The sequence below is a fragment of the Vulpes vulpes genome, chromosome 12, assembly GCF_048418805.1.
Source record: "Vulpes vulpes isolate BD-2025 chromosome 12, VulVul3, whole genome shotgun sequence".
Lineage (NCBI taxonomy): Eukaryota > Metazoa > Chordata > Mammalia > Carnivora > Canidae > Vulpes > Vulpes vulpes.
In genome coordinates, this window is record NC_132791.1 from 120586925 (window position 1) to 120602102 (window position 15178).

Genomic DNA, 15178 nt, shown 5'->3' on the forward strand with positions numbered 1-15178 from the left:
TCAACAGACACTGATGGGAGCTATCCACAGACCCAGGAAAGATTCCTCGTTAGCACTGCCTCTATGGATGCGAATAATTGGCTCCAAATAATTCACTGGTAAGATTTCTGGAAAGTAGCATGTGTTAGGGACTGAGCTATGAAGTACTTTTAAGAGAAGAGAGACTACAAAAAAGATCAGAATACAATAGAATTATTCTTTTGTTTGCCTTGTTTCAACAAATTCTATCCTAAAGTGTTCTGGCACTCTCATGAAAAGAGCTGTTCTCACTTTAGTATGTCATCTTTAGGATTATAAAAGAGTTATACATATACCTGATAAGTTACAAGGAAATTGAGATTTAGGTGTGTGATCTATTGAATTCCCAAATCTGACTGAGTACATGCTGTATGCCACACACTGGGCTAAGAGCATTTTACGCGAATTATCTCATTTGGGTTTCACAACAATAGCCTTACGAGAGAGGTACTCTCCAGCCCTATGAAGAGTCACTTTACTACAGGTGAGGGACTATAGGTTTAGTGAGGCTAGTACCACCCAAACTCATACAGCCAGCAAATGAAGAAGCTGAAATTTAAACATAACTGCTCTGGATCCAAAGCCCATGACATTACACCGACCTGGCTCCCTGAGAATATTAGGGACAGCAGTGAGTAGCCCTTCAAAAGAAAGATTGGCATGTTGCATGGTGTACATCACTGGGCAAAAACAGCCCATTGTTATTTTTTTTGTGTATGTGTGTTTTCAGGTCAAAGATATCTTCTGTTTGCATTGTACTTTATACTTTCACAATGCTATCTTATTTGATCTTCGTGATATACAAAATAAACATTTAACTTACAGGAAAACTGAATCTCTAGAAGATTAATTGACTTGCTCAGGGTCACATGGCTGGTGAGTGGTGCAGCAGAAACTAAACGGGTGTCCTAATCTGGGCCTCTTGCCCGGGACACTACCTTCAGGCAGCGGCCTTGAATTGGTGATTGGTTTAGTGCTCCTGTATTTACAAATCATCTGGATATTAACCCAGCAAAAATTCCAAAGGGCAGATTTTTCTGCAACACATGTTCCCAGTATGATTTATGGTCAAGTGCTGATTACTAGACACCATTAATACACATTTTCTGTCACATTTAGAACAAAAACCAAGCATAATACAAAACATTAGAAAGAGACCTCATTAAGAAGAATTTCTTCCTTTTCCTTACCTTTATTTTTCTATTTTATCTTACTTAGCTTAATGTTCACAATTATTTTCTGCTAAGAAACCCATTTGGCATTTAATGAAATTTCCTGTTTTCATTTTTATAATTAAGATATGCTTTTATCCTTTCTGTTCAATATTCAGGATTTTTCTACTTTAACGATAAGTGGCTATTTTTCTTCTCCACCCAATAAAAAATCAATTCCAGCTGCTGGGTTACCAAATTCCTTCCTCATCTCCATAATTGACTCATTCCACTTCCAGTTATATTTTAAAACACAGAAACTCCTAGATATGAGCTCTAGGAGGCCTCTCAAGAAAGTGGGGGTTTTAGGGGAACACCAGAATAAGCATATATTCTCGACCTATATATGTTTTTAAAGAATCAATTGGATCCTAATGCCAATGGCCCAATTCAGTAGAGTTAATGTTGGCACCACAAAAGCTTAGCTCTAGAAATTTGAAGTATTTTAAGGGGAATTGCACACTCAAAACATGCAAGTTTCTAGTACTTGTCTTTAGAGATATACTCATTATCTATATAGACTTTGTTCAGCTGGGTGAAACCCCTGATACCAAAACGATATCTAGGTGTCTTAGCCATGCTGTATCCAAGAGACTCTTTCTCTGGGCTACTGAAAGCTTATAACAAAGCCAAGACTATTTTGGATAATAAAAATATATTGTTCACACATAAAAGCAAATATGAAAAAGAATGCCCCAAACTATCAGGGTAAATTGCCGCAAAGAGAGCTTGATTTCTAAAGGAGCAGAGATTTTATCAAACAATTATAATATTTCAGACCGTATTTTCAGCCGTGTGTAAAGAGTCCCACTGTGTGACTCTGTTTATATATATGTAACTGTAATTGTAGGAGCAAAGACATAACAAATCACTGGGCTCCACGTAGCCTCACAGGACTGGCATTTTACAGATGATAAATAAAAAAGAACACTTGTAAGGAGTTATACAGCACAATATAGAAAAATATTGTCTTTCACTTCTAAGAATTAATATTCAGTGCCTAATATAAATCATTAAAAGGACCCACCTGAGGCAGCCACCAGGATGAAGGGCCACAGAGGAGCCATGGCACCTGCCAGTGTTCCCGGGCACAGCCCAAAGAGAAGAAATGCAAACTTGCCTATCGGATGGACTGCCACTCAATTTTCCCTAAAGGGGCTCCTCTTCACTTCATTCTTCTGTTTGCCAGTATATGCTGTCCTTGCTGGTGCTATTTTGTAAATAATAACAGGACCAAAGGCAATGCCAGCACCACACAAACGTTTTGGAATCAATGCCATTGCGATACCCCTTAACTTCTCCATTTGGTTCTGCCCCAGGATCAGATCATGGCCAACATTTCAATTTCCCTGACAGGAGATAGCTAAGTGAATAATGTAATCTAAGAGGAGCCCCTAAGGAGAGGAAATTCCACACTAATATGATTTCCTTTACAGCCTTTACCTAAGGCAGTGCTCTTGCTGACATTCAGGACACTAATTTCATTAATAATTGAGATCTAAATAGCTGTTCTAAATCAGACTTATGCAGCTACATCTTCAGCATTTGACCGTGGTTATTGGACTCTGGAATTACACAAAGCTAATGGAAACCTGGTATTGTCTAATGAAGAACAACTGCTAACAATACAGTGGGAAAAGTGCTTTTTGTTTTTCCTAAGCCCCTTTAATTAAAAGAAACATTGATTTTTGATAAATGAGAGTGCTTTCTTAAATTGTCAATGTGTATAATTCAGAAAGTAACTACGTATGAGAGGATGCTCCCAGGCTTACTGAAGATGAGAGGCACTGAAGTTTAACATCATTCGATAAATTTTTTTTTCACTTTTTGATTGAGTACCCATCCACTCTTCATTATTAAGGAATAAGAGGCATGATTCTATATAAGTCTATGCACCATGGGTAGACTTCCAGCTGCTCTAGAAACAGAAACTAAATTTCATACCATTTCCAGCATCTGTCTCTTTACTACAAGTGGGATTGAGATGAGTTTCACAGAGCAATGTGAGTGAAAAAGTGCATACCTAACCCCTGTTCTCTTGCCTATTCAGTCCTCTTGTTTAGAATCTATGATGCTCTCATCTTAATTTTCATCTACCAGTAAAATGTAGCCTGATCAGTTTCCTACTGTTGGTGACAGGAGTTACAAATATGGAAAGGGAGAAAACTAGGACAAACCCTGTGGTGCTGAGTTGGTTTTGGAAGTACTGGTGTGAACTCATGATTCTCAATACATGTAGCTAAATATAGAAATAAACACAGGGATCCCTGGGTGGCGCAGCAGTTTGGCGCCTGCCTTTGGCCCAGGGCGCGACCCTGGAGACCCGGGATCAAATCCCACATCAGGCTCCCAGCATGGAGCCTGCTTCTCCCTCTGCCTGTGTCTCTGCCTCTCTCTGTGTGACTATCGTAAAAACAAAAACAAAAACAAAAACAAAAACAAACAAAAAAATAAATAAATAAACACAGAGTGTAAATGTGTGTGTACACATTTCTTTACATGTATATATCTCTAGCTATGTCCACCAGTGGGTCTGGGGCAGAGACACCCCAGTATCAATGAGTGTATCCAACACCCAGCACTTAGTTTCTAAATAACATACAGACCTAAAAGTAAGAAATGGAGAAATAAATGATCTCAGGGATTGACAGGGGAAGTTCAAGAAGAGCCTAGCTAGAAAGTATAATAGGGACATGATCAAAGGGCATGATCATCTTGAAGGGTCTTCCGCTAGCCAAATCTGGGACAATTCAAACATCAGAATCAATATGATGGTGAAGAATTATAACTCACTAAATAAAGTACTAATCCACAAGCCCATGCTGATTTAGATAAATGAATGGAAAGAAGAAATGGCGTTTTCTTATGTTAGAATGCCAACCAACAAATGTAGAAGGTATGCTAATATCCTTGCAGTAACAATTCACTCAAGAAACATCGATGTCTGATAAAAACTAGTTGGTGAAAGTTTGATGAGAAACAGGAGACTTACACAAGATACTTATTAATCACAATGATTTTTAAAAAACTTTCCATGGAGAAATCTGGCAGACAACACCTTAATCAAACAATGAAAATTAACATTACCAATCATGGGAGTTGTATGCAACGAGATAGGAGGAATTGAGAAGACAGCTGCACTTCTGTTATCATCCTGCCAAAAATTCAAAATTTGAATCCAACCAGGAGGAAATACTAGACAACCCCATATTGTGGTACACTACAAAAAAGGCATATAGTCTTCAAAAATGTTGAGGTTATGAAAGTTAAGGAAAGACCGAGAGACTATATCACACAAAAGCAGATTAAAGACACATGATAACTCCGTGCAACGTGTGATTTCGGCTTGGATCCTGTTGTTACAAAAGAACATCTTGGGGAGAATTCGTAAAACTCTAACTGGGGCCTGTAGATTAGATGGTAATGAGGTGGTAATGCTAATTCCCTGACTTTGATGGAATTGAGATCATGTAATGTTCTTGTTTGTAAGAATCACACACTAAGTACTCACAGGTGACAGAGCATCCTGTTGGCAGTCTATTCTCAAATGGTTGGGGGCGGTTCATTCTGCTAGTCTTCCAGTCTTGCTGTGTGTTTAAAAATATTTCAGAAAAAAAAATGAAAAGAAATCTAACCTGGCAGAGGAAATTTGATACAAAGTTATGGAAAGTTTATTTGAGAAATATCCTTTAAAGAGGATGGTCAGATAAATGGGGGTTTATCAAGAGAGAAGGTCACCAAGGATTGATCTGGCCATCACCAGCACTGTCCAGGCAGCATATCTACGTACACAGCCCTTTTTATGGGAAGGCAACACAGAAGCTTGCCTTCATGCAAAGGTTTAATCGAGATGATGATCAACATTATATTCTTGCCACGCATTTTAGTAAGCCACTGCTCTAAGTCAAACCTTCTGGGACATGCTTCCCCTCCCTTTTCTTCTCACTTCCTCATATACCCATCTGTTACTGGAAGGCCATTACTAATGATGTGTAATACAGGTACATTACGACCTTCATTAGCTAATTTAACAACAGTCTGGTGATCCTGCCCATTACAGCTCTTTATTGGCTGATGAATTCTGCCAAGATGGGAAAGGTTATGTGTGAGTGACTTGTCTTCAAAATAGTTTATATACACACGCTTCCCGATCTTTCTTGATCGCCCTGCTCTGCACCACCAGATGGCTCAGATATTTCTTTTTTCTTTTTTTTTTTTGGCTCAGATATTTCTTTTTCCAACCTTACCGTCCTGTCCTGTCTACATGTAGTTTGTTTACTTAGTGCCTTTAGATTTGATATCTCTTCCCCCATTAAACCTTTAATTTTTCATGAAAACTGTCTCTTCTCCTTAATGTAGTACTTTTTACTCACATTGTTTCTTTTTTTTTAAAAAAAGATTTTATTTATTTATGCATGAGAGAGAGAGAGAGAGAGAGGCAGAGAGAGAGAGAGAGAGAGAGAGAGAGGCAGAGACATAGGCAGAGGGAGAAGCAGGCTCCCTATGGGGACCCTGATTTGGGACTCAATCCCAGGACCCCAGGATCACGACCTGAGCCAAAGGTAGATGTTCAACCACTGAGGCACCCAGGTGCCCCGCTCCCATTCACATTGTTTCTTATAATCCATTACTCAAAGATCTCACCACCACCACCACCCTGCCCTTAGCTTCTTAGGAAGGATGAATGTGAGGTGAACCCCATTCAAGCTGTTTAAGGAGATCAGTGTATTCAAATAAAAAATTGGAATTGTCAGGAACTGGATGTCAGCATCCAGGCTTCTTAAATATCAGCTGGGAAAAGAAAGACTTATTAATCTGAGGTTTGAATGTGTTATTTCCCGAACATGGTCTAGACCAGACCTACCATTAAGAGAGTAGAGATGTATTTCTTTCAGAAGCCCCTTGCCACATTCCCATGAGCCCTTGCACTTTGTTTCTCCATTATTCCCAAGTAAGATATGACACTTTTAGCTGGACCAGTGTCTTTTGGAAGAAGGAGGGGGAAAGGGCTTATTATGCAAACATAATAAGGAAGTGTTTATTATGCAAACAGCAACTGAGTTATGTGTCCTTTAAGACTACTAAATAGTTTTTAATTACTGCTATATCAGTAAATCCCATAAATATGCAAATGCAATTAGTTCACAAAATAGACCTTAAATATCTTTATTCCTCTCCAACAAAGTTCTTTGAAGTTAATCGCTAACTCTCTTTGTTCACTCCCTTGGCAGTGGTGCTAAAATTGACAGGAATTTTGACAGATGTACATATTTGGGGGAAACCAAATTTTCTGAGCACATCTGGTCAGGCTGGAGGAGAAAAGTAGAAATGGACATACTAGCCAAAATCAAATATTTAATGAATAGAGTCCCACATGAAATTTCTTTTCTCCATAGCATTATCCTCTGAAATAAATATTAAGGTAACCACTGGGGCACCACTTCAAGTCCAAAGCTATACTCTACATTTTCTTCTGGTTCAGCATTTCATTTTTTTATAATGATACACAATTTTTCCTGGTCCTTAAAAATGAATGAATGAATGAATGAATGAATGAATGAAAAAAAAAAACAGAGGAACAGTATCCCTCATGACTCTGACCCTTCATGGTTTTCCAAAGAACATGGGTGAAAGTTTCCAGGCTTTGGAGTCTGATACATCGCATTTTCCCTCCCAGCTCCACCATTTGCTAGATGCTCATGGCCTTGGTCAAGTTGCTTACTGTTTCTAAGCTTTAGTTTTCACATCTATATAAAGGGTAGAACAGGCTCTATTTAGCTTTCTATGGCAACATAACAAATTACCACACACTTGGCAGCTTAAACCAAAACTCATTTATGAGCTCATGGTTCTGTAGTTCAGAAACCCAGGCATAGCTTGAATGGATTCTCTGCTCAGGGTCTTAGAAGGTGGAATCATGGTGGTATACTGGAGCTGGCTCCTACTGCATCAAAAGAGCCAACTCTGTGTTTAGTGACATCAGGTTAGTAGCTTGAAATCAGCCATGATGGGAATGTCTGCCATGCTTGGAAATCAGCAAACACTACCGATCAGGGCTCCCCCCACCAGCTGGCCACTGGACATCTGCTAGTGCACCATGGCCCACTCCCTGAACCTCCAGGCCTCATAGAGACCTCCTATATTATAGCATTTATTTGAGTATATTTGACTATTTGTTTTTTTTTTTTTAATTAAGACTATTTGTTTACTTTCCTATTTCTTCAGAATCCTGTGACTTCCCTGAAGATAGAGTACTGTGCCTTATTCATCTTTGTTATCTCCAGCACGGAGCTTGGAACCTAGTTTGTACTCACTAAACATGTGAGAAGGGGCAGCCCGAGTGGCTCAGTGGTTTAGCACCACCTTCTGCCCAGGGCCTGATCCTGGAAACCCGGGATTGAGCCCCACGTCAGGCTCCCTGCATGGAGCCTGCTTCTCCCTCTGCCTGTGTCTCTGCCTCTCTCTCTCTCTCTCTCTGTGTGTTTCTCATGAATAAATAAATAAAATATTTTTTAAAAAAATAAATAAACATGTGAGAAGGATGGAAGAAAGAGAAAGAGGGAAGAATTAACAAGTGGGCAGAAAAGAAGTTTGGTTTATGCAAGAAAGAGGACACCAAAAAGGACAAGCTTTTTCACAACCACATCCAGATGCCACTTTCACACCATCTCACAAAGGACGGGTGGGATCTTTGCGGCAAGATTGCTTTTATTTGGTTTGCTCCAGAACCAGCTAACAAGCAGTGCAAAGGATAAATGTGGGACACAGACACAGATAGTTCATGCTTCTTTGGTGGTCTCAGACGATAAAGTTCAGGGTTCTTGTAAATTACCTGGGGTAAGATGTCCCCACCAAAAAAACTGGAGGAACATGGAATCATGGGTTTGTTGTTCCTCTTCATACTTCTGGCCTACATCAGTTCCAGGACAATGTGTCACATGTAAGGCAAGTAGCCTTCCTCAGCGATCCATGCTGTCCAAGCCTTCTGTACAGATTATGGGCCTTGAAATCTTGCTATGCCAGCTCTGGGAATCTTTCCTGATGTGGCTCATGGCGGACCCAGGGCTTCTCCATTTAGGCCCATTTAGAACTTTCCTGTGGAGAGGCCATGGTCAACCACAGCAGCCAGTATGATTTTCTCACTCAGGCCTAAATTTTTGGATATTTCTAATTGTGCTGTGGACTTAAGATGGGGCAAGGGCTTCGATCCAGTAGAGCTTGTTCTATTTACTTACCCATTCACTTGCTCACTATGTGGGGAACTGTGGTTGACACTGGGGAATACAAAGTTAAGAAAGTTCAAGGAACTTGGAACAGAGGTGATAGATAAGAAACACTTAGAATGCAATGAGATGAACACTAGCAAGCCAATGAGTGAACTGGCGACAATGGAAGCAAAAACGTGAGCCAGACTTGGGGTGGGGTAAAGACAGGTTTTTCATAAATACCACTTGTGTTGGGAAAAGGCAGTCAAGTTGGTTAAGGGCATGGAGAGCGGAGCTTCTAGCAGAAGGACTAGGGTATGAAAAGGCAGGATGGTATCTTTCCAGGGGCTGCAAACCTCACTCTATAAAACTGGGGGGCAGAAGGAACACAGGTTTCTACATGAATCTGTTGTCTTCTGAATTGCAATTCCAATTGCCCAAATAAGTGCCTGTTGCTTTAAAAATAAATAAATAAAAATAATATTAGGGAGAAGATAATTCTAGACTCACGAGATGCATGGATTAACAAACTCATGTTGCAGAGTGGTGAGGGGGGGGGATAAACAGGAAAGAGAAATACTGTATAAGTCCGCATAAGTGCCATTATTATAAAGCTGTCTCCAAATGGCCTGTAGCAATTATTCTAAAATGCACAACAGCTGTATTTGTCCCCTTTCTGCCATTGCTGAAATTTACACTGTCATTGGTCCAGGAGGAAGGCTTGGCACTAATAATAGGCTGGCTGACGATGGCTGGAGTGTGACAGACCTTTAGTTAGAACCCTTAAAGACGGAGAGGAGCGGGGGAAATGAAAAGCACAGTGGAAACCAAAGCAGATGTAGTCAGAGCACCGCCTCGTGGCAGCCACCGCACCTGCAGCCTCAGAGAACTCGGACCTACCGGGTGTTTTATTGCACCGCGAGCTTTTCCAGGATTCCTCCAAAGTCTTGTCACACCTCTACTCACTAGTCTTCTTTCTTTGCTCTAAAGGTTCCTCTTCAGGTTCCCCAACACCAACCCACCTGATCTACTGTCAGCAAATGCCTAACTTTCTAACTACTCTTGCTTCTCCAAACTCTTGGTCCCTAGGAGTACCCAAATTTTCCAGTGACTCAGTAGTTACTGTAGGTAACCTCCCTACTTTCCCTACTTTCTTCCTAAGAGTGTAAATAAATAAAGCCTTGGTTCTCCACTCCTGGGAAGTTATAAACAGTATTACTCAAAACCATATAGGATTTTGATGTGCGAAAGTTTTGCCTTTTCTAGAATGTCATTTGGTGAGAACCATACAGTATGTAGCCTTCTCAGAATCAGACCTATAAATACAGAGAACAAATGGATGGTTGCCAGAGGAGTGGGGGGTGGAGGGCTGGGCAAAACAAGTGACAGGGAGTGGGAGATACAGGCTTCTAGTTACGGAATGAACAGGTCACAGTATAAGGAATATAGTTAATGATGTAATAGTGACATATCAGGACACATGATAGCCTCACTTGTGGTGAATGTAGCATAATGTGTAAACTTCTTGCATCACTATGTTGTACATGTGAACCTAATGTACCATTGTGTGTCAACTGCACTCAAATTTAAAAAATAAAATAAAACCATACTTAGTTTCCTCTAAGCACTGGGTTAGTGGCATTGCACAAATTTTGATGTCTTGTATATTCATTACTTTTCTAATTTCTCTTGTGATTTTTCTTGCCTTATAGGTTATTTAGAAGTTGTTTATTTTAAACATTTGGGATGTTTTTCAAGATATTGTATAGATCTTCCTTGACTTATGATGGGGTTATATTTCCATAAACCATATAGTTGGAAATACCATTAACTGGAAAATGCACTTAATACACCCAACCTCTCAAACATCATAGCTTAGTCTAGCTGACCTGAGGCAGGCTTAGAACACGTACATTAGCCTGCAGTAGGAGAAAATCATCTAACACAAAACCTAGTTTATAATAAAGTGTTTAGTACTTCACGTAATTTCACTATCCTGAAAGTGAAAACCAGAATGATTTTTGTATGGGTACAACCCATTATAAAATGATTATAAGTGGATCAGTTGTTGACTCTTGTGATCTGACTGGAGACATTGCTGAAATTTACAGCTCACTGGGGCTGCCCAGCATCATAAGAGAGAATCAGACTGCAAAGCAGTAGCCCAGGAAAAGACAAAATTTCAAAGTATAGTTTCTAATGAATGTGTATCACTTTCACACCATCAGAGGGCTGAAAAAATCGTAAGTGGAATCATCACAAGTTGGGGACTATATATATTGTTCTTGATTTTTTATTTTTATTTTTTTAAAATTTTTATTTATTTATGATAGAGAGAGAGAGAGAGAGGCAGAGACATAGGCAGAGGGAGAAGCAGGCTCCATGCACCGGGAGCCTGACGTGGGATTCAATCCCGGGTCTCCAGGATTGCGCCCTGGGCCAAAGGCAGGTGTTAAACCGCTGCGCCACCCAGGGATCCCCTGTTCTTGATTTTTTAATTTTGTTGTGGTTGAAGAACATATTCTATGATTTCAATAATTTTATTTTGATTGAGACGTGTCTTATGGGTTGGGATATGATTTGTTGTAAAAGCACCATGTATACTTGAAGGGAATGTGTATTTCACTATTGTTGGATGTAACATTCTGCAAATATCACTTAGATCAAGGTGATGTATAGCATTGCTGAGATTATATTTTCATTATTTCTTTCTTTCTCTGGCTCCCCACTTCCTGTGGGGTGCTACAGTCTTCTATTGTGGAATTGTCTGTTTCTTCTTTTATTCTTCCAATTTTTGCTTCATGTGTTTTTGAAGCTGTGTTATTAGGCACATACACATTTATGGTTATTATATCTTCCTGACGAATCAATGCTTTTGTCATTACAAAATGAACCTCCTTGTTTCTGATAATACTCTTTGCATTGGTCTATTTTGTCTGATACTAATAACCACTCTAGCTTTTTTATACTAACTGTTTACACAGTGTCTTAGTTCGTTTGGACTGCTGTAACAGGATACAGACTGGGTGGCTTATAAAGAACAGAAACTTATTTCTCACAGCTCTGGAGGCTGGAAGTCTGAAGATCAGGATGTGAGCAGGATCAAGTTCTGGTGAGGATCTCCTCTGGGTTGCAGAATGCTGACTTCTTGTGTCCTCAGATAATGGAAAGAGGACTAAGGAGCTCTCTGGGGTGTCTTAGAAGGGCACTAATCCCATCACAAGGGCTCCATCCTCAGGACCTAATCACCCCCAGGACTCATCTCCTACTAAAATCACATTGGGGGGCAGCCCCGGTGGCGCAGTGGTTTAGTGCTGCCTGCAGCCCAGGGCGTGATCCTGGGGACCCTGGATCGAGTCCCACGTTAGGCTCTCTGCATGGAGCCTGCTTCTCCCTCTGCCTGTGTCTCTGCCTCTCTCTCTCTCTCTCTCTCTCTCTCTCTGTCTGTCTCTGTCTCAATGAATAAATAAATAAAATCTTTAAAAAAATAAAATAAAATCACATTGGGGGGTAAAATTTCAATATATGGGGATGCCTGGATGGTTCAGTGGTTGAGTGTTTGCCTCCAGCTCAGGTTGTGGCTCCAGGGTCCTGGGATTGAGTTCTGCATCAGGCTCCCCACAGGGAACCTGCTTCTCCCTCTGCCTATGTCTCTGCCTCTCTCTCTGCATCTCTCATAAATAAATAAATAAAATATTTACATAATATTAAAAATAAAATAAATAAAATTTCAATATATGGATTTGGGGGAACAGAAACTTTCAGTCCATGGCACATGGTATGTCCTCTATTTCAGCCTACATGTGCCTTTATATTTTGAGTGCGTTTCTTGCATATAGCATACCTGGGTTTTCCTTTTAGTTTTGTGTTGTCAATTTTTGCCTTTAAATTGCAATATTTGATCCACTAATATTTATTTATTTATTTTTTCTTTTTTTTTCGCCGCCCGCCGCCCACCGCCCGCCGCCGCCCGCCCTCGATCCACTAATATTTAAAGTAGCTATTGATATAGCTGGATTTAAACATCCCATTTTATAGTTTGTTCTCTATATTCTTCTGTTTTTTTATTCCTCCTTTTCTGTCTCCTTTTGGATTTTTTGATTTTTAATATCCATGAAAGATTACCTATTAGCTTTTTAGCTATGCTTTTTGCACAGTTTGCTTAGTGGGTACACTAGGAATTAAAATAAACATTCTTAACTTCTCATAGTCTACTTTTAGAGTGACTACTGTATGTTCCCATAAAATGTAGTAATCCTGCAATTATTTGGTTCCATTTACTAGCCCTGCCATCATTTATGCTCTAGTTGTCATCTGCATTACACCTAAATACACACCACAAGATAACGTTATCGTTTTTCTATTACACAATGTGTACCTTACTACAAAGCCAATTCAATGACTTTCTAATTTCAGAGACTGAGTGTTTAAGTTTGAAATTTTTTTCATTTTGTTCTTGTTGATATTTTATAATTATCCAGTGAGGTTTTTCTCTTTTTTCATTTGTTATGAGTATGTTTTCCTTTACTCCACAGAGGGTAGTTATCATAGATCCTTTAATGTTCTTGTCTGATTAATCCTAACATCCTGGTCTGGCTTCTCTGTCTTTTCTCCTGATAATGGGTCATATTTTCCTGGTTCTTTATACATCATGTAATTTTGGATTATAACCTGCATATTATGTTTTACTGAGACTCTGAATTCTGTTATGTCTAAAGGGTATAGGAGGTGTATGTATGTGCGTGTGTGTGTGTAAAATCTTCCTACGATGAATGTCGAAGCTTTTGTGGTTTAGAAGTGAATTTGGTGAGACTCAAGCTGCAAGCTGTCTCATGTAGGCAACAGCTCAGAGCTCATCTGATTTCTTTTGTCCTTTTTGCAGTGCTCTGTGTCTATGGAAGAATGTCAGCCAGAGACTTGGAGAGGGTCTGCAGAAAAACCTAGGGATCCTTTTCTCTACCTCTCTCCTTTTCACAATCCCCCTTCTCACTTTGGGGTGACTGTATTTGTCTTAACTTCTAGTTTTTGGTTCTTCAGGCTGTGAGCCTGGTTGGTCTTCTAGGAGCACTTCAACCACCTCATGTCATGCTGTGACTATGGCATGTTCATGTTCCCTGAACGATGCTGCAAAACCAGGGCACACACCCCTTGTCAGACCTTTTGTGTTCTGACTCTGTTTTGTTTTTCTTTTTTAAGATTTATTTACTTACTTTAGAGAGTGAGCGAGCATGTGCAAGCAGGGGGAGGGGCAGAGGAAGAGGGAGAGAGAAAATCTTCAGCAGACTCCCACTGATGTGGAGTCCAATGCGGAGCTTGATCTCAAGACACTGAGATCATGGCCTGAGCCAAAATCAAGAGTCGGACACTCAACAGACTGAGCCACCCAGGCGCCCTCAGTGGGATTTTTCTTTTTTTGAGGTAGACTCCACCCCCAGCATGGAGCCCAACGTGGGCCTGAGCCCTCAACCCCAAAATCAAGACCTGACCTGAACTGATATCAGGAGTCAGACACTTAATCACCTGAGCCACCCAGGTGGCCCCAGATTTTTAGTTTTTATGATAACCAACTCAGAGATTCCCAATTAATGTATGTATGTGGGTGAGAAAGCCAAAAGATGTATCATAGCTTTCCAAGTATGGTTAAATACTGAGAATGAATTCCTAGCCAAGAAAAGAAACAAAAATGTCACTTCTGTTAAACTTTTGTTTCAAGAAGCCTCCCCCCAGGAATCTCAAGAATCTATTCTGAACCTAAATGTAGGTTTACTTGGTAATGTCACAGAGTGATAGAAAAGGAGCTCTTTATCCTATCCAGTTTTTTAGTTTTTGTAGAAATCAAAACTTATTTGTCACTTCTAATGTTGAAAATATTTTCATCAGGTTCTCCCAACTAGCTTATAACCAGATCGTGTACTATTCACCATAATCAAATCAGTGTTGTCATTGTCCGATTTTCTTTGTCTTTGTCTTGCCAATTAAATGATGAGATTTAGCATACAACTATAATTGTTGGGATCACTGCTTATCTTTTTTTTTTTGCTTATCTTTTCATAAAGTGGGAATAAAAGCTGAGAATCCTCTGCCTCAAATAACATGACTAATACTTTTAAGCTAAGTACTTTTCTAAATCTTGTGTACTCCCTGGTAGGTAGAGCACTTTGATTTGCACAGACCAACTCTGTGAACTGCCTGCTCAGAGAATACAATACTTGCCTGCACTCTGTAAAGCAATGGACATTCCCTCCATAGGGTTGCAGCTCCTCACAAAAATGGCTGAAGAGTCCAGAAGGTCTATTCAGCACACCGTTCCTTTAGTTTCAAGTTTCTTCTTACTCTGGAGAAGTAGAGGAGACAATAAATACTGCAACAAAGAACTGCTTCAGAATGTTAAAGTTCTTACTGTCAACATCCCCACATCTAAAATTCTAAACTCTCTTCTCCCATGGGGACAAGAAAACCCTATTCGACTTCTGCCCCTTTGACAGAGACCTTCAAAGATTTTCCTTCCTTTTAACTCTACATTGTCTCCAACTCTCCAGGAATGGCTCTCAGGCCCCTCTAAGTCTTAAATGCCATAGAAGTTGGCTTACAAAACTGAAAAAGCTAGAGTCCCTTAAGGCCATGGAACTGCAGGCAGTGATCCCACCCACTTTCAATGCAGTACTCTCTACTCCCTTTGGCTATGCTCTTTATAAACAGATTAGCCAATTCTTGTTATTGAGGCATATTTATCAGACTTGACTA

General features: G+C 39.9%; 1 protein-coding gene across 4 annotated transcripts in view; it reads right to left on the reverse strand.

Annotated features, from left to right (window-relative positions):
• The window catches only part of HTR3B (5-hydroxytryptamine receptor 3B), a 58532-nt gene that overhangs the window by 37476 nt on the left and 5878 nt on the right, over positions 1 to 15178 (reverse strand). For all 4 annotated transcript variants that reach the window (XM_026006890.2, XM_026006888.2, XM_026006887.2 and 1 more), the window contains one exon: positions 14648 to 14768. In XM_026006890.2, the coding sequence (XP_025862675.2) occupies positions 14648 to 14681 (34 nt within the window). In that variant the 5' untranslated portion in view covers positions 14682 to 14768. The remainder of the gene's footprint in view (positions 1 to 14647; positions 14769 to 15178) is intronic.